The sequence below is a fragment of the Amphibalanus amphitrite genome, unplaced genomic scaffold, assembly GCF_019059575.1.
Source record: "Amphibalanus amphitrite isolate SeventyFive unplaced genomic scaffold, NRLGWU_Aamphi_draft 000070F_arrow, whole genome shotgun sequence".
Classification (NCBI taxonomy): Eukaryota; Metazoa; Arthropoda; class Thecostraca; order Balanomorpha; family Balanidae; genus Amphibalanus; species Amphibalanus amphitrite.
Genome location: NW_024881566.1, coordinates 1,107,358 through 1,125,141, shown reverse-complemented (window position 1 = coordinate 1,125,141; position 17,784 = coordinate 1,107,358). Strand labels below are relative to the sequence as shown.

Sequence of the window (17,784 nt, the reverse complement as noted above, 5' to 3'; positions counted from 1 at the left end):
ACAGTTGCCACCATCTGCTGTGAACCGTTGTGCTCGAATGCACTCGCTTATCTTCATTGAGCACACGGTGTCAGTTTCCTTGCTGAACTCATTAGTGTTTTTCGTCTGTTCGGTTGAGGATATGTCCTCAGGTGGACCAAATGGTGTCTCGTAAATCCGTTTGCAGGACGCACACCTGATGTTTTTGGTCCACAATGAATTGCCACAATAATTGCCTTCATACAATTCTAGCATCGCCTGACGAGATGGCGTGGTCACATGACGATGGTGACATGAGCTGTGACACTGCTGTAAGCTGAATGCCGGCTCAGTATACTTGTACTCGTATACCTAAATCGCTGAACCTGTGTCGGCAAATTCAATTGCATTGCAGCCTGCTTCAATTTGCTAAATGTTTTATCGAGGATTGCAATAATAAACTGTTAAGAAATCATCGGAACTTGCAGTTTATCGGTTACAGCTTCCCGAAGGTATTCACAGCAACACCATAATGAGTTATATCAACTGCACACATTTTCTCTTCAAAAGTCAATAGATTGTCGTTATCACAGCTGTGAATGCTTTTCGCTCGCATTGTTGATATACCTATTTTCTAATGCTCGCTTGCTTTTAACACGCTAATAAATTTAAAAGGTTTTCTAATTTTATCATTCATTCAGTTGCATGGGATCTTTTACCACGTCAACTACCTATAGGTATTCTGAACTTTTTTTTACAATAGCTTATTGTGCCGATCCCTCCTTCATCATCGCTCCTCTCAATTGGCTTTGTCCAAGCCGTTTGCCGATGTCTTACGATGTTTCCCCATCTTGCCCCGTATACCAGATCTAGGGAAGTGTTCAACTTTTTTAGAAAAGTCTCTAGATCAACGATCTCGTCCGTTTGCTCCCGTTCTTGCAATTTACGATGTTGAACGGTGGTAGTGGGAACGCGGCCTAAATTTCAAAAAGGTATGGGATCTCGATTCCTTTTGCAGCATGCACTGCTGTATGCAAACCTTCCCTTATAAAAGGATATTTGGTTTTCACTCTTCTAGAAGAAAATTGCAAAATTCATCAATTTTAGACAATGCGGGGGGGGGGGCATTGGCCCCAAATCCCCCTGGATCCGCCAGTGGACAGACCCAGTATACCCCCTCGTATGGACACGTCCCTTACCAGTACTGATTTTGTACCGAGAAATTAAAGTTTGACACTCTGTGTTGCGTTTCTAGGAACACGCTGGCAGCGGTGACGTCGTTTCTGGACGCCTTCCAGCGAGTGGCGGATATGGCAGCTGGCACTAAAGGTAGGTCGCTAGTCACTACTCTCAGTACTCACTACATTTCCTTCCAGCGAGTGGCCGACATGGCAGCCGGCATCAAAGGTGGGCCGCCACACTACCTTCCAACGGGGAACGACAGTAGTGTGTGTGTGTGGGGGGGGGGGGGGGTGGGGGGGGGGGGAGGGGGCAGCAGAGGTTGGCCGCCACATCTTCTTTTCAGCGTGGAACGGCTTTAGTGTTTAGTGTGTACGGGTGGACGGCACCAAAGGTAGGCCGCCACACTTCCTTCTCGCTGGGGAGCGGCGCTGCTGACTGACTACGATGACACCTGTTTGTATGTGCGGATGACATCACGACGAGGGTGTGTCATGAGGTGCACGATCTTTGTCCGGTGGGGAAGGAAGGAAATACAGTCGAGCGTCGCTGGTTCGAGGCCGCCGCGCCGTATCGGAAATCGTAACCAAGTACGACCGAATATCTGATAATAGAGAAAGGATGTTTAAGGAGGTCGGACAGGATGTTCAAACGCCAACACCCGATTGCCATTTTGTCCACATTTCCCTCTGGAACCTGTTTTCGGCAGCATCATGTCCCAAAAGCCCCGCTGTCAAGACATTGGGTCGATCCAGTGCTCGTTTCCCTGTGCGGAAGTGGTATCTGACTGAGCACCTCGGGGTGGGTGACAGTCGTTGCCGGCTCATTGTAAAACACCTGATACGAACGACACGTGGTCCTAGCGCTTGATAGCCGATACGCGATTAAGCGCTCTACGAAAAACCCCAACAATGCACACGACGTGGAGTTCGTCTGCATTGGTCATACCAAACTGGGAGAGATATTTTGGCATATTGTCAGCAGCCGCTACAGGGAGCTAGCCGATCTAGACAGATTTTATCTATCCCGTCTGGAACCGATAACAACACAAAGTCTCTGAGGAAAGTCGGCCGATGACACAGTGATATGGCAGACTAGTGAGAGAGGAAGGAAGGAAGGGAACGGGGGAAAGAGACGCGCCTCTGGGTTCTCTCTAAGTAGAGTTGATTATGTTTCACGTGAGATGCACAAGTCGTTGAATTTACCGTCTGGGCAAGTCTGATTGTTCTTCTTTCCCACCTAAAGTTTTCCTCGCTATCTTCATCGGAAGCTGGAGATGCATACTATCATAATGATTGATGATGCATTGTTTCTTTCAATTCCACTTGTTTGATTGCGCTGTTAGATATCAATTAACCCTATCATATGCTTGACCATGAGCTGAAACCTGATTTTTTTTTGTGTGTGTGTAAAATATCTGTTTTGAAGGGTGTTCGTGAGATGCAACTTGCTGTATGCAATGTGGCATAATCTCAAGCCCAATTGATCCCGCGTAACGCGCACCCCATGCCCCCCAGCTCCAGTTCGAACTAGCCGGAGTGATCTATCCCACCCCGCTCCCGGCCGGTTCGACCAGTCCGGCTCCGTATTTCACCCCGGCACATAACTTCACCGCGCCGTCGTAAACCCCGACCCTGCTCGAGCGGAGCGCGGCGTCTTTTCCGCTCCGCCGCCGCGTCGATCGCCCTGTCGATATCGACCATCGCCTATCGACCGTCGGGCGATGCTGCGGCCGTGAACTGTCGAATAGTGCGGGGGTCAGCGGCAGATCCCCTGTGTGTTAGTTCCGGTGGATGCCGGGGCCGTCCGGTCCCGCCCCTAGGGTCCGATGGAGCCACATAGCCTACTGGTCAAACAGAGGGGCACGGGTTCCGTCCGGGCTGCCACAGGGGGAGAGGGTAGTCTGTTTTCTCCCCAAACGGCAAGCGCGGTCGGCGCACGCAGTGAACAGAGGGCACGGTCAATTAGACCCGCTGAATGGCTGGACTGTATTCCGGTAATGGCCAGTCGTCACGGAATGAACGCGGGGAGGCCGGCCGGAGCAAACGGCCCGTCGGACGGCATTCTCTGAGCAAACAGGAGCGCACAACACGACTTGGTATGCGAGAGACGACGCCCACTGGTCCCTGTATTGCTGTGGGGCTGTGGGCAGCATGGAACGGCTGCGATCCGTGTCTTTCCGTCGTCGCACGGTCTATAACACGGGATGGCGTGACCTGTCACATTTCCCCGATCGACTGGTCAACTGGGGTGTCGGCACCGCTGAATTTGAGGAGTTTGGTCCCCATGAATAGCGTCATTGGGACGGGGCCGCTGCGCCCCGTCAGCGGCTGCACGCTTTAAATTGTGCGTGTTGTGTTTCGACGGGCTCCTGGCGACCGTTGTCAGGTCGGCGCTGGGTCGACTTGAGGTCTAGGCTATGATGGTGTCTGGGAGGTGCTGAGCCCGCCTGGAGTCGAGGCTGGGACGGTGTCTCGTAAATACTGGGTCTGTGTTTGGTAGATGCTGTTAATCCTCTGTTAGCGCTGGGCAGTTGCTGCGTTCACGGGTAGAGTGACTGGCAAGTTATTTGGTAGTGGCTAACTGCGAGTCGGCCGGCGCTCGGCCCGTGCTATGTCGATGCTTAAGTGGCCGACGATGCATTTCGACGGCGGCGCTGAACATATCCGCTATGCTACATATCCGAGCTATGCCAGGTGGCTACGGTGTGCCATCCTCAATTAGCTCCCTGTGGTCCCCGCCGTCTGCCGTCTCCCCTCCTCCGCCCGTCGCCGCCGCGCGGTCTGGGCCGCCGGCCGACCGACCGGTCGGGGACGGTGGCGATATTTTTACCCAGCGGGGGCGGCACGCACGACGCGCACTGCGACGTGGCCATCGACCGTCGCTGCCGGCGGCCGGCCGTTTATTTGTGTACGGCTACCGGACTTCCGGATTGTGTGCTTCCTGTGCCGGCGGCGCTGCCGTGCTAGGAGAGACAGGAAAACACAGCCACCCACCCTGTCGTCCCTCCCAGCTCAGCCGGAACCCGCAGCGCTGGGCGGCGTTTTGATCTCTTTGATCATTCAATAGTTGTTGCGTCACATATCAGGCATTTGACTGCCTCCTGAGCCCGACCACATGCCAAATTGTGGACATTGTGCATGCCAGCGCGATAGAGACATACCTGCAGGCCCGAACAAACATTGCAGAATGTTGACACGGTGAGACAAGCCGATATATAACTCTAATCTCACGATCGAGCGCCATGGATCCGTGCCCACGTGTTCCGGTGCGCCTCGGCCGACGAACAACAGGTGCTTATGTGAGGTCGGACGGGATGAACATTGGACAAATACATTAATTTGCTTGTAGGTATCTGGAGCAGCGCTGATCAGATGCGGACCATACACAAAGCCACCCATCGAGCGGTGTTTTTGCTGGTGTGTTGGGCCTGTCAGTCGCCTCGCACTCGGCTTTTACTGCTGACCATCAGCGCAGAGCCGAGGACAGCCCTAAAGGCCGTGTTACACTGCCGAATTTTGGTCACGACCCTGTCGCCGAATCACGTCGTGTAGGAAATCGGCGAACAGTTCACCGACAGAGGCGACCAGTTCGCCGACAGAGCCCGATTTGCAGAAAACGGGTGGGGGGCCCCCCTTATCGTGCGCGGGTCGAAGCTGATCCATGATTCGGCGAACATCGCGAATGAATGGCGAATCTGTGGCGAATAGTCGGCGATACCTGGGCAACAAGTCGGCGCACGCAGCGACATGTCGGCGGCGACTCGGCGACTGTTTGGCGATCATGTTCGTTTATTTTAAGTTCGGCGAACGGCCACGAAATTTTCATTTTTCATGAAATATTCGTGGCGGTCGTGACGAACCGTAAAAGTCGCGCAGTGGACACCGACTGGTCTGCGAAATGACAAGACCGTGGAAGAAAGATCCCGAATCGGTCCGCGACAAGGATGACTTGCATATTCGTGCACATTCGTGTACCAAAATTCGGCAGTGTAACAAGGGCTTAAGCCGCTGGTCACTGGTGTGTCCTGACAGCGTGACACATGGACAGTCCTGAAAACCGCAGCCTTGGCGTTTGTTGTGTAAACTTCTGTTGTGGTTTGTTAAGCTCTTCGGCTCACTCATGTGTACAAGTATGGCCCATTTATCGTGATGTTTTCAAGGTTTTTGTATTGGTAATCAAAACTGTGTTTCGGACATGGCCCCATCACTCACGAGCATGGCTGAGATGGAGATATCCACCATGATTGCCTGGTCGGAACCGAGCAGAACGCTGATTGTGTCTCCTGCTGTTCAGCTATCGACAAAACTGCCGTGATGGCTCACTGATTTACTATGCAAACAACAATCATCTACTTCGGTTCTTTGATTTCTGCTGACTAGGAAAGCACAAACTTTTGCTGACGCTCTTCGTCTTTCGTTCTCTGGGGAATTAGGATGTGCTGCGCCAGCCTGCGCTATTTCGCCAACTGAACGCCGATAAACAACCATGGATAATATTAGTCAGCTTTTGCTAAAATGTCGGACACGTGACAACTCAGGTTTGTTTTTCAATAGAAAAGCACGATTCTAACGAATAGTGTTTCTATGTGGTTACCTTCGGTAGCAGTGGTATTTCCTGTACCTACTGTCAACTTTTTCAGGGATATTCAAATGTAATACTCACGCCTACCAGTGTGTGTCGCTCCTCAGTGTAAAGTCCTGGGACAACAACATGCCCCGACCTATGTCAGAGCACTGCTTCCTCTCCAGAAGTAATTAGCTAAACGCGGCCAATGCTCGAGAGAAGCTCGGACAATAATGGGGCTTGCGGGCCGAATAAACTCGAGTCGACTCACTGGCAGACTCGATCCTTCTAGATCAGCGGCGGATTAAGAACCCGTCGAGTGGATTGGTTGTTGCCATGGCGACCGAGCCTATCTGGTCCCTCTCTGGTCCCTCTGCCCCTGCAAAGTTCCTTCACCCTGCCCTATCTCAGCGACTAAACAATGTCTCGGTGGCGTGAGGCGGCTGTCCCCTCACTTCCGTGTCGCTATATCTATTGCCTCTGTCTTCCCTGGCTCGTATCTCGGTTAAGATGATGAACATAATAGAGCTCCACTATATCCTCACTCCCGTGTCGCCATTGTTACAATGTATTGCCGGGAGTCTTCCCGAGCTCGTATCTCGGTTAAGATGATAAGCATAATGTACGATCAGGGATGAGGCGCAGCTAACGCCCCGCCGACTGGGGCTGTACGAAGCCACGGTACTCGCTGGATTGCTATGGGACTCCACTGGCTTTGTGCTTTGTCTCGGTGTCTCGTGCTATTTCCTCTGTGGCAGCCGACCCAATGTGTTTTTCAGTATCTCCCTGTGCTTACTACGAACCCCGTACCAGTGTCAGTAGGTATCATTGAAACTTGTCTCTCTATTCCAGGCGCCTCGAAGGACATTGGCACAGCCCTGACCCGCATCTGTCTGAGGCACCGGACGGTTGAGGTTCGGGTCAGAGAGTGCACCAGGTGAGTGCCGGGAGTGTGTGAGACGAGTTCTGGTCAGAGTGCCTGAGACGAGTGTGTTGAGACGAGTGTGTTAATGTTTCAGCGTTCATGCTCATTTAAGTGCTAATAAATTAAGTTGTAGAGCATTGATGCCAACGTGTCGCATTCCTAATAATGTGATACGTGGTATTCATGTGCCTAATTGCCATTGATGTCTGCTCCTTACAGCACCCTGCTGGACTCGATGATTGTACCGCTACAGGAGAAGCTGGAGGACTGGAAAAAGTACACGGCGCATCTAGAGAGGGAGCACGCCAAAGGTGAGTCCTCAGTCCTCACTGAACAGTGATAGTCTGTGTGGTAGGTGTAACATTACGGGAGCAGGCCAAAGGTGAGTCCTCACTGAACAGTGATAAAGTCCGTATGGTAGGTGTAACATTACGGGAGCAAGCCAAAGGTGAGTCCTCACTGAACAGTGATAGAGTCTGTGTGGTAGGTGTAACATTACGGGATCACGCCAAAGGTAGGTCATCCCTCCCTGGTGGTCTCTGTAACTTAGGGATTCACTACGGGAGCACGCTAAATGAGGTCGGTCATCACTCAGAGAATCTGTAGTAGGAAAGCTCGCCAGAGGTGACCTCGCCAAAGATGGGACACCACTCTGATGGTTTCCAAGTAACATAAGGGGAGCGAGTCATAGGTGAGATCGCCGCTCGCAGTATGTAGGTGCTCGTTGGTGAGCTCATGCCCTCACAGTCCCAGCTCTATGGGGTTTACCAGAAGCGCCAATGCATGACGCCGGATGTCGGGGGCGAACCGGTGCGGGCTGCTAATGCTGCACAATGCCGGGTGTTGGGGGTAGTGTGGTGCAGTATTGCGAGGTCTGCTAAATGTTGGTTGGTGGGCTGACCAGCTGACTGGCTGCAACACAAGCAGGGCCAGAAAGTGACGTGTAGGTGGCAGCCATACAGTCAGCCACGGAAACTGATTCATGAACAATCACCGGTGCACGGAACCGCGGTGTGGAACATTCTGCATTACGAATCAGCAGGTTATGTTAGCATTATTCCACCTTTCCGTCATCCATTCGTCACCCGTCCGTCTGTCCGTCTGTCCGTCTGTGCTTCGGCCTGTCTGTCCTTCCCGCCTGCGTACCTGACTATCCAGTATCCATCCACCTATCTCGTCTGCCTGCCTACCGTGCGCCTGGCTCCTACCTGTATTTTCCCCTAGCCCTGCCGCAGAGCCCAGCCGCTCCGTCTCGACCGCTGCGTCTCCCCGCTCGGTAATCGGTAGGTATCGTGGCGGCGCCCGCCATTGCAGCAGCCCAGCGCCGGCCACTCGAGCTGTGTTTGCCCAGGCACTGTCGCGCACACCCAGTGACGTCACAGAGGCACCTCCCGGTCAGCGGCGGCCTATCAGTGACATGATGGCTTTGACGGCTGCACTGGGAGTGGCCCGTGTGATAGTGGTAGGTAGGTTTAGCCGTCACTGTCGCTAACACGTTCACGGAAACTTGGTCTGTGTGGTTACTGATAACCCCTTCAATGTAGAGTGGAATGGGCAGTGGTTTAGATGCAGAGGAGTGCACGAAAGGTTTGAAAACGTTTCGAAATAGCAATAGCGCAGTCCGGGCATCCTAAAATGCAAACCCTTTTAGCTCTGAATGCGGGCGATCAGCGCTTTGCCGTCATGTTTGAAGCCTTTTCTCTGTTTTGAATGTTCCGTTCGACACTGCTGGGTCCAATGTTTTCCCGTATTCTGGGGGAGTGGGTGGGAGGGTCTGTCCCAGAGGATGGACTGTGTTTGTCGCGGCGACAGAGCTGCGTGTGTGTCGCTCGGGCGGCCCTGTATGCGGCGTCTCTGGGGGCCGCTGCTGGTCCCAGGAAGGGGGGGGGGGGGCGTTCGGTGTGGGCAGACGCGTGTCCAGAGGACTGGGTCCCCCGCTTCTTGTCTCCTGAGGTCACTGGTCACTGATGGGACCGGCCTCGGGCCGCCGTTGACGCCGCCGCCGATGACTGTCGCTCTGGGTGACCGATAAGGTGACCATTGACCAGTATATGGAGCCCTCCCGACTGTGCCGCTGACGGAATTAGCGGCGGCTTTCCAGTCCAATATAACCTTTCTGTAGCTCCTTCATCCTTCCTGTAGAAACTATTCTCGGCATCCTTATGCAGTCTTGTATAGCCTCTCAACTGAGTCCGAAGTCTCGTTGGGCACGTTGACCGATCTCGGCGCAATGAATGAGTGGCTCGAACTTGAATCAGGACGCCACTCGACACTTAAATCAGGGTCGGTGGACACCTGTATGTGCTTTGCTGAGCTATAACGGTACCAGTCACCTCCCCACGGGCGCTTCAGGTGGCCCAAACCAAGCCCAGTCGATCGTATTACGATATACGCGGCTTTTATGTTTTGCCTATGTTCGTTGCCGTAATCCTGTATCAGAAGGTTGTATTACGCGTTCGTTAATGCCGCGGCCTTTTTGGCTGCTATTTTAGGGGACAATCTCGAGTCGCAATTTCCTGTTGTGGACGTATAATCAAAGAGGTAGACGCTCTATCAGTGCTTGCATCGAGCTTATTACGGAGCGAGCGAAGCGAGCGGAGTCTCATACTGAATTAAGGGAAAATCCTGAGTATGAGCGGCCGGCCGGCCGGCCGGCCGGCCGGCCGGCCGTGGGGACGCTCTTCAAAAGCTAATATCTTAGGAACGGGACATCCGATTGACAAGCGGTCTTCTTTACTGAATGTCACTTGGACGTAAAAGTTCTGTGGTGTGATGGCCACCATGCGTTCTTGCCAAACACCGCACGTGGCGCGTGGTAAAGTTGGACATTTTTTAAGAACCCCCAAAATTGCAACCTCAATAACGGCACAACGGTTGGGCCGATTGAATTGAAACTCGGTACACAGTTAGGTCTCCATCAGATAATTCATCTGCATGTGTTAAGGTTGGGGTGCTACAGCACGTACGCACGTGCAGGGGGCGCTCCCAGATCTCGAGAACGGCTGGGCCGATTGCGCTCAAATTTGGTACACGGTTGGGGACCAGTTAGTAGGGTGCCGTGCAAAAGTCAGTTTGGACCCCGCTTGCACGTGCGCACGTGCAGTGTGCCGCTTCCAGATCTCGAGAACGGCTAGGCCGATTGCGCTGAAATTTGGCACATCGCTAAAGACCGGTTAGTAGGGTGCAGTGCACAAGTTAGTTGGAGGTACCCCCTCGCAATTTCGCACGTGCAAGGCCCATCCTCTCGCTCGCTCCGTTGGTCGCCCAAAAGGCGTTTTACTGGTTATATTAAATGTCCGGGTCCGGGAGGTGCAGCTTGTTGGCAGGGTTTGGACGGTAAGCGATGTTGGGATAAGGCGAACAAAACTCCCGTTAGCCGTGCAGGTTTTGCACCCGTTGGTCTGTCTGTTGTCAACTTCACGGGTGCAAATGTTTTAAATCGAAATGGTTTCTCAATGCTCATGGTATATGTTGAAAACATTGTTTGAGTTATATTTTGCATCATATTCAAATGATCGCTTGATTAGGAATAAAAAGTTCTATACCGGGTGGCCCAGAAAAAACGTTCCCAACTTTAAATCAATATATCTCGGAAAGTGATAAAGATACAACATTGCAACTTCGAATAGTCAATGCGGCACACATTTTCAGTAAATGGTGTGATTTTCGTGGTGTTCGGTGATTACTTTTTAAATGGTTTGTGTTTCAATCATGCTATGTAAAAATTACTTTTTTGCTCCGATGTTTACTAAAAAATGTGAGTGAACGGGTCACTTTCACCCCGCGGCACCGCGGCCTACAGCCATGACTTCTACTGGCAGCTAGTCTCATTGATGGTTCGGGTCTCAGGATGACACATTCCCTCAGGCAACCACGATGGCTCTGTGCCAGCGGCATCGGAAGAAGTTTCCAGTTTTCTAACCATGTTGTGGCTCAAATGCTTTCCTGGCTCACATTCCTGGGAAAAGGTAGCTTTTCAACCAGGTTTTTTTGTCATCTGCTGGCAATGTTGTTTTTCATAAGCTTCTGGCACAGGAACCAGTCTGCTTTAGTTTGTTTTCCTTATCCGGTCGATTTACTGTTTGATCTACTGAAAGGAGGGTAATCAGCAGTAATCCATGCACTGTGCCACTCCTGCTCGAAACATGATTTGGTGTTGAAACGAATGGCATCCATGAGCACCATTTTGGCTCAGTATTTGAATATTTGGCACATAAGTGAGACAAAAATATTTAAAATAAGAAAATAAGTGTTGGTTTCATTCACGTGCTCTATTTTTTATTCTTTTTCTATAACATGGGACATCTAACCCAATCATCACTATCGTTTGACATCGGCAAAAAAAGCAAAAACGTCTTGCTTAATTTAACTCAAGATTGCCAGCTTGAAAATGATGGTCTAGTGTTATAATTTGGCATACCAATGCACAAAGAAATGACGCAAACTTGATGAAAATTTTGGATCGTTATTTGTACTCGTATTTGATATATAGGCCTCCAAAGTTCGGAACGTTTTTTCTGGGCCACCCGGTATATCCTAACGCCTGCGCATCCACCCAGCTCGGCTCAACGATAACCGTCCAACCTGCAGCGGTTACCGACTCTGGCAATCAATTAGTGAATCCTCGACTCTGCCAGACCCCCGGGGAGTGTGAGCCCCGGTCAGTCCCTCAGTGAGCCGGTCATCCCCTCAGTCAGTCAGTGTGAGCCTCAGTGAGCCCCGGTCAGTCCCTCAGAGAGCGGGTTAGCCCCTCAGTCTAGAGTGTGAGCCACGGTCAGACCCTCAGCCAGTCATTGTGAGCCCCGGTTAGCCCCTCAGTCAGGCAGTGTGTGACCCCGTCGACCCCGGCCGGTCTGCGTGGGGCTGCGTGCGGCCGCCTGGCCCGCCGGACGGGCGCCGAGGAGACGGCGGATCGATCCCCAGCCAGCCGCAGACGATCGCCAACAAAGGGGAGCGGACGGAGCGGCCGACAGCGGGCCAAGGGGCTGGGCTGTTGTCCATACCAGACTCTGGCAGCGCTGATAGGCCGCGCCGGGCGCACAGATCAGGCTTCCTATACGATAGATGGGAGACTGGGTCTCCCTGCAAAAGAGCTCCATTCCAGATGTGACTGACGCAAGACCGCCGACGGCCGGGGTCAGACAAGCGGCAGACTGGGCCCGTTGAAACCAGAACAGGCGGCAGACCACCCAGACGACAGCAGCGCATCCATCCATCTCCAGGTGTCCTGAACAGCAGCGTACTCTCTCAAAGCCTATATTATGCCCCCACACGGTTTCCAGACGCAGTACAAAACCCAGTCCGCGATAGATCCGAGCATGCCCCGGAACTCCGCCGCGGTAAGCCTCGCCTTACGCCTCAATGAGCGTATTATCGCTAGTGAGCGGGCCACGCTCCGGTTCACCGTGAATCCCGCCGCGACCTCGGCTGCGATCACGCCGAGCGAAAAACAACAATGCGTCGCCCGGTTGAGGTTCGTTAGTGCGCCAATTGGTGACAAGTTGTTTTGTCGTCGCCCGGTCCGCGTGGGCCGCTCTCCGGAGACCTGTCAGGCGGAGTGACGGTTCGCTATGACAGATGGACTGACAGTCGGGCGATGAAGCCGACAACAAGGGCCGATGCGAGGCGTCACTGCAGCGCTGCGCTGACCAGAAACTGGGCAGTTTTCTGGGAGAGGTCTCCTGGCGCTGTGCGTAGCTCGTGGCCAGGGCTGTATGTACCAACGCGCCGCACTGTTCGACTGTTCGTCTGTCTCGCGCTGACCGATAACCCAAAAGATTGTTTTGTGTTCAATGCTAACGAGAAACTAGAAGTGTGGTTAGTCTCCTATACCCTGGCTCGACCGTTAGGAGATCGTCTTGCTTACGCTGACTGCACCTTGCGCTGATGAGCTGACCTCGCTGATGAACTGGGCTGAACCAAACTTCCTGGTCCGGCTGAAAAGGGCAGGCTGTGTGGTCTCAGAAATCAGCTAGCATAACGTGTCGGTGTTGTCATCTCCCACCAGCCGGCTGGCCGTTCAGTAGCACGCCCTTTTGGGTCAACCTGCGGGGTCGGCCGGGCTCGGCAGGCGGGTCATACGGCCGAGGGGAGGAGATTTATCGACTGCCCTGAGCCGATCGACGTAAGACCGATGCATAAACCAGACCCCCTGACAGAAATGTGGACGGTCGGCCGTCCTGGAACGTGTGCCGCTGGAATTATTTGTGCCGGCTGCCAGCGGAGGAAATAGTTCACCTCAATCGTTACATTTTATGGAAGACATCGCTGAATGGGTGGGGAAATGATTAGACCAGTTCTGGTAGAGCAATGTGACTATATCTGGGCAATGCTTGTCCAATCATCATTGCCGCATTTTATAGCAAGTTGAATTATGCCTTTTGTGAGCGTTCTTTGGAGGTAAAACGCGCTCTTTTACTCACCCATGCTGTTTGATTTTACTTGTCACTCACAATTTTCGGCCTATGGCTCCGTTTTTTTTGTCCAGTTGCATGGATTGTGTTACTAAGAAAACTACGTTGTATTTAACCTGTCATCTTATACCAGCACTTTATAAGTTACCCATTGTCGTTTGCCCTATCTGTGTTTCGCGATGCCAGCTATCTACCAGTGTGTGTTGAGTACCTATCCGTGTCTGTAGTGATCACACCTATGCCGCTACTGCTAAGTGATCAGTTCTCTGTACTGACCGCTGCAACCCAACCAGGGGTACTTCAGGGTAGTGTCACCCGTTCGTCCGTCACTGACAGCCTGTTTATCCCGCCCCGCAGAGTACCGCCGGCACCGGACCGAGCTCAAGAAGCGCGCCGCGGAGGCGCTCAAGATGCAGAAGAAGGCGCACAAGCTAAAGACGCCCGAGGCGCGCCGCTCGCTGGACCTGCTACTGACCGATGTGCAGGACAGATATCAGGTCGGTGGACGGGCCGGGTGGGGTCTGTTCGAGGTGTGTCGGGGAGCTGTGAGGGCCCACTGCAGCAGCTTTAGTACAGGGCTGTGGAGGGAAGGGGATAGAGTGGGTGTGGGTCAGTGGGTTTGGGCAAGTGAGTAGCTCAGGCCTCTGCACAGGACGGTGGAGTGAAGGGGACTGAGTGAGTCTGGCTTAGTTCACTCAGTGGATTGTTATGCCCCGGTTTCTGCACTGGGCTTTCGACCGGTAGGAACAGCGTGGGTTTGGGTCAGTGGGTAGCTCACAATACTTGCCTCTGCAAAAGGCGTAGGACGGTAGAGCACTGAATGGTTGTGGGTCAGTGGGTGGCTCAGGTCTCTGCATAGGCCGCTGGGCAGTAGGGGACGCAGTCGGGGCTCCGACAGGCAGGTGCTCGGTCCGATGGCGGCTTGTGTCACCTTTTGCAGCGGCCGCGCCGGTGTGTCGGTTTACCGGCCGCTGAAGGTCGGACGTCCGGCCACCGGGGTCTGTTGCACCCCGCTGACGTGGCGGACCGGTCGCCCCGGGCTGGCTGGGTGTTGATGGTAATTTTATACCACATCGCTGGGAAAAACCCGTAGTTTGGGATAGTCTTTTGATATGATTTGTTTTCATTGAAAATCATGTCTTATTCCTGTCATTACATTACATCTATTGTTTACACTAATTCTAAGTATGCATAAATTCCGTAAAGCGTTGCTCTGATGTCACGTTTGCCATCATCTGATAAAACGCAGCACTGAGACCCTTCCACCATACGATCCTCTATCTCGATCTCAGGTTACCTACCGTCGATATCGTCGTACCTCTCCGATTAAAGGTCCTGTTTGGACACCGGCTGCCGGCTGTATCTGTATCGGTATCTGTATCGGTATCGGTATCGGTATCCGGTGCCACTCCCCGCCGTTGGTGGCAGCGCCGGTTAGGTAACCGATGCAGTGTGTGCTAGCAGCGCCGGCAACCGATGCAGTGTGTATCCGCACTGCGATAAGACGTTATCAGCCGCCCACCGGCCGGCGCGTGGACAGGTCGGGACGACACCGGGCCTTCACGGGGAGGGTCCGTGATGGTCCGTTACCGTGCTGAGATGGTCCGCTAGGTAACGCTGATCAACCAAGTCGACAGCCGATACTGACACTGAGACACTGGTTGATCCCATTAAAGCTACTCAGGCTAGGTGCATGCTTTCATGCAGTCAGCGGTATAGGATGACAGTCAATTGGTACATGTGGGTTAAAACAACAGTCCTATGATAGGACTGCGGTTTTCGTGTTCTGTGTTCATGGCTGTGACCACTGTCCAGCAGTTCCCAGTTCCCACGACAAGTTGGATGTCCCAATCTTTCGATCACCTCCGTGCTCGATATAACTGAATCTGAAGGTCATCTGTGATGGATGACGTTATAGCGCCTGTGACCCGACCACGATGGCCAGTTGTCGATGATGGGTCGTTATCGATCTGTCTGGCTGAAGGAGTAGCTTACTTAATCCCAAGTGGTCCAAATCAACGATTGCTTTAGATTAGGTGATATGCTTGAAGCGGCTCCTCGGTTCTTCAAAGGCATTCCGTCACAAAGCTCCCTTCATTCAAACGTATACTTGTATTATATGTGCACGTGCTGTTTTAATGGCTGAAGCGTGTTTCGTATTCACTAATTGTTCACTTATGAGTCAATAGTTAGAAAGTCAGGGGTGTGATAGATGTCTCGCGGAAATCCTTTCCTCGTCGTATTTTGACTTATAAAGAGCATTTAGGAAGGAAATTATCCGCCATTTGAGCTTCCGTGGTTTTAATAAAGGCCTACCTTGCTTTGCTATCGTGCTATGCTGGTGCACAGCTCGTTTTCCCATCCTGGGTTTGCATGACACTTCTAGCTAGGTTCGTGTCATGAGCGAGACTCTGATTCATCTCACAGAGTGTGGACTGTGGATGACGCCTTTCCATCGACAACTGATCAGATACGGGGCCGGTTCGTGAGGAGTTTTCTTCACCCCTACAGACTTCCCGGAGACACTTTCCTACTCGATTGGGATGATGTCACTTCCGCGAACTGTGACGTCACTATCCGGAAGGAGGCCGCCGTGCCAGACAGACAGGTGTTGTATCCCTTCTTAGTTCTTACTGTCTGCAGGACCTGTTCTGAATTCATTCCTGCGGTGCACCTGCCCTATCCCCGACTGGGCTGAAGCCGTACTGGTCGTCTTGCCGCCCCCTGCCAGAGCCTTATTATATTCGCGTGTGGAGCGCTGTATTGACGCAGTTCCGGCACTGATCCTGATCCCCCTGTCAATATCACGGCCTCGCCTGTCCCGTAGGTGGGGAGGAGGCTGTCTGATCGGAGAGGCCATGCTGGAGCATGTAGCGTGTTGTCCGCGCCAGGGCAGTGATGCGTGCGGAATATGATGATCGCTGACGTGCGGATGATGTGATGATGTGATGGAAGAGCTCTGGATGTGCGCGGAATATGGCTATTGCCAATGTTCTGAATACCTACGGAAATCGCTGATGACACTCGTCCTTACTCATAGACCCGGGAACAGGGGGGGCAGCGGGGGCGCTTGCCCCCCCCCCAACTTGAGAGCCGAGGGGGCGGCGCCCCCTCAACATTGAGGCAGCGTGAAAGGATCTTTCTTCCCTTTTCCGGACTTCTTTCCTTCTTGTTTTCCATCTAAACATCATCACACGGCATTTTCCTAGCCATCTGAATGGTTTCTGCTGATACAGTATCGATTTCACAACATCTGCTATTGTCATCCCGCTTTGGTTTGGGCCTGGCCTTGGCCATGAGTTTGGCAGGCCAGATTTTATACTAGACCATTTTTAGAAAACTTTGAGAAATATAGGTATAACGTACAACGGTGGTAAAATCGTTGCTATAATATAGATATAACACAGTTTACCCGCTCCGGGTGTGAGGGAGGGGTGTGGGGCAATGAGTGCACTGACGTGGCGTCCTCGGAAGGCCGGTATCTATGGGATTAAAGCTCAGCGACACTAAGGGCTTGTCTGATGCATTTGGTTATCGGTAGCACCCTCAGAATCACCGGCGTATAGGGCCCTCAGAGCCGCCGGTAAGGGGCCTTTAGAGGCATTGGTATGGGCCGCGATGCAGGTGCCGGTTCGGGCGCACAGAGGTGCTAGTGTGATTCTCTCAGAGGCGCCGGTGAGGGTCCTTACAGGCGTTGCTCTGGGATCTCATAGACGCTGGTGTGGAGCCGTTACAGACGGGTGTGGGGTCTTTAGAGCTGCTGACGCGAACCCTCTACAAACCAACAGGGGGAAACCCAACAGGAACTACAAACCAACCCAGGGCCTCGGCTAAGGAATTTTGACTACTGGGGCAAATCGTCAAAGTGTGTTGGCGCCCTGCTGGGGGGGGGGGGGGGGGTTGAACACCTGCGGTTTTTCCTGCAGTTTTTCGCGGATATCTCAAAAAACGGCGGCGCTCCATCATCCATCAATTCTACACGTGTTGTAAAAAATTTCAGACCAAGGTCATTCAAGATCAGGTCACCAGGTCACTTCAAGTGACCTCACCTCATAAAATGTTTCAATGTATGCCGTAGCTACACCGAGTGACCGATCGCTTTGAAACTTTCAGCGATTGATAAGATAAGGGCAACAGCATGTACACAATTTTTATCTCGGAATTTTCATATCGGTGACCTAAGGTCAGCTCAATTTTGCGACCTCTATTATAAGTCAATGGGAGAAAATTCAAAACCACCTCTTTTGGACGAAAGTCATTCTAAACACTATAAAACACTGTACGTGACTTTGACACACTGAACAGGAAAATAGCACCCGTGACCCTTGTTTATGCCCCTGAGGTCTTCTCAGTTCACGAATGGTATCTAACAGTTTTTTGCGAATAACTTTTGAAAGAGGCATGCTAGAGCGATGAAAATGTCTTAGTTGTTGTTTGGCTCGACGATGCAGATCGACTGATATGCAACATGACAATTTCCGGTCAGATCATGACCTTGACCTGAGGTCGAATTTTCAAGTTGACCTTCAAGGTCAAATTGTAGTTAATTTGATGCGTCTTGACGAGAGGAACACGATGTCGGTAAAAGAAAGCTCATGCAAGGCATGAGTCAAATGTTATTGCAGAAGAACTGTTCCCGAAAAAATCGTCTATTTTGGTGGTTTTTGCCCCTTGCAGGCAAAACCGTTGACGTTAGGTCGAATCTAAGAGAAATAACCAGAAAACATGCTAATATTGCTATCA

The 17,784-nt window shown here is 52.3% G+C and overlaps 1 protein-coding gene across 3 annotated transcripts in view; it reads left to right on the top strand.

Annotated features, from left to right (window-relative positions):
* The window catches only part of LOC122379037 (protein MTSS 2-like), a 38,289-nt gene that overhangs the window by 11,790 nt on the left and 8,715 nt on the right, over positions 1-17,784 (top strand). For all 3 annotated transcript variants that reach the window (XM_043360902.1, XM_043360903.1, XM_043360901.1), the window contains exons 4-7: positions 1,214-1,287; positions 6,556-6,640; positions 6,848-6,939; positions 13,399-13,538. In XM_043360902.1, coding sequence (XP_043216837.1) covers positions 1,214-1,287; positions 6,556-6,640; positions 6,848-6,939; positions 13,399-13,538 — 391 coding nt within the window. The remainder of the gene's footprint in view (positions 1-1,213; positions 1,288-6,555; positions 6,641-6,847; positions 6,940-13,398; positions 13,539-17,784) is intronic.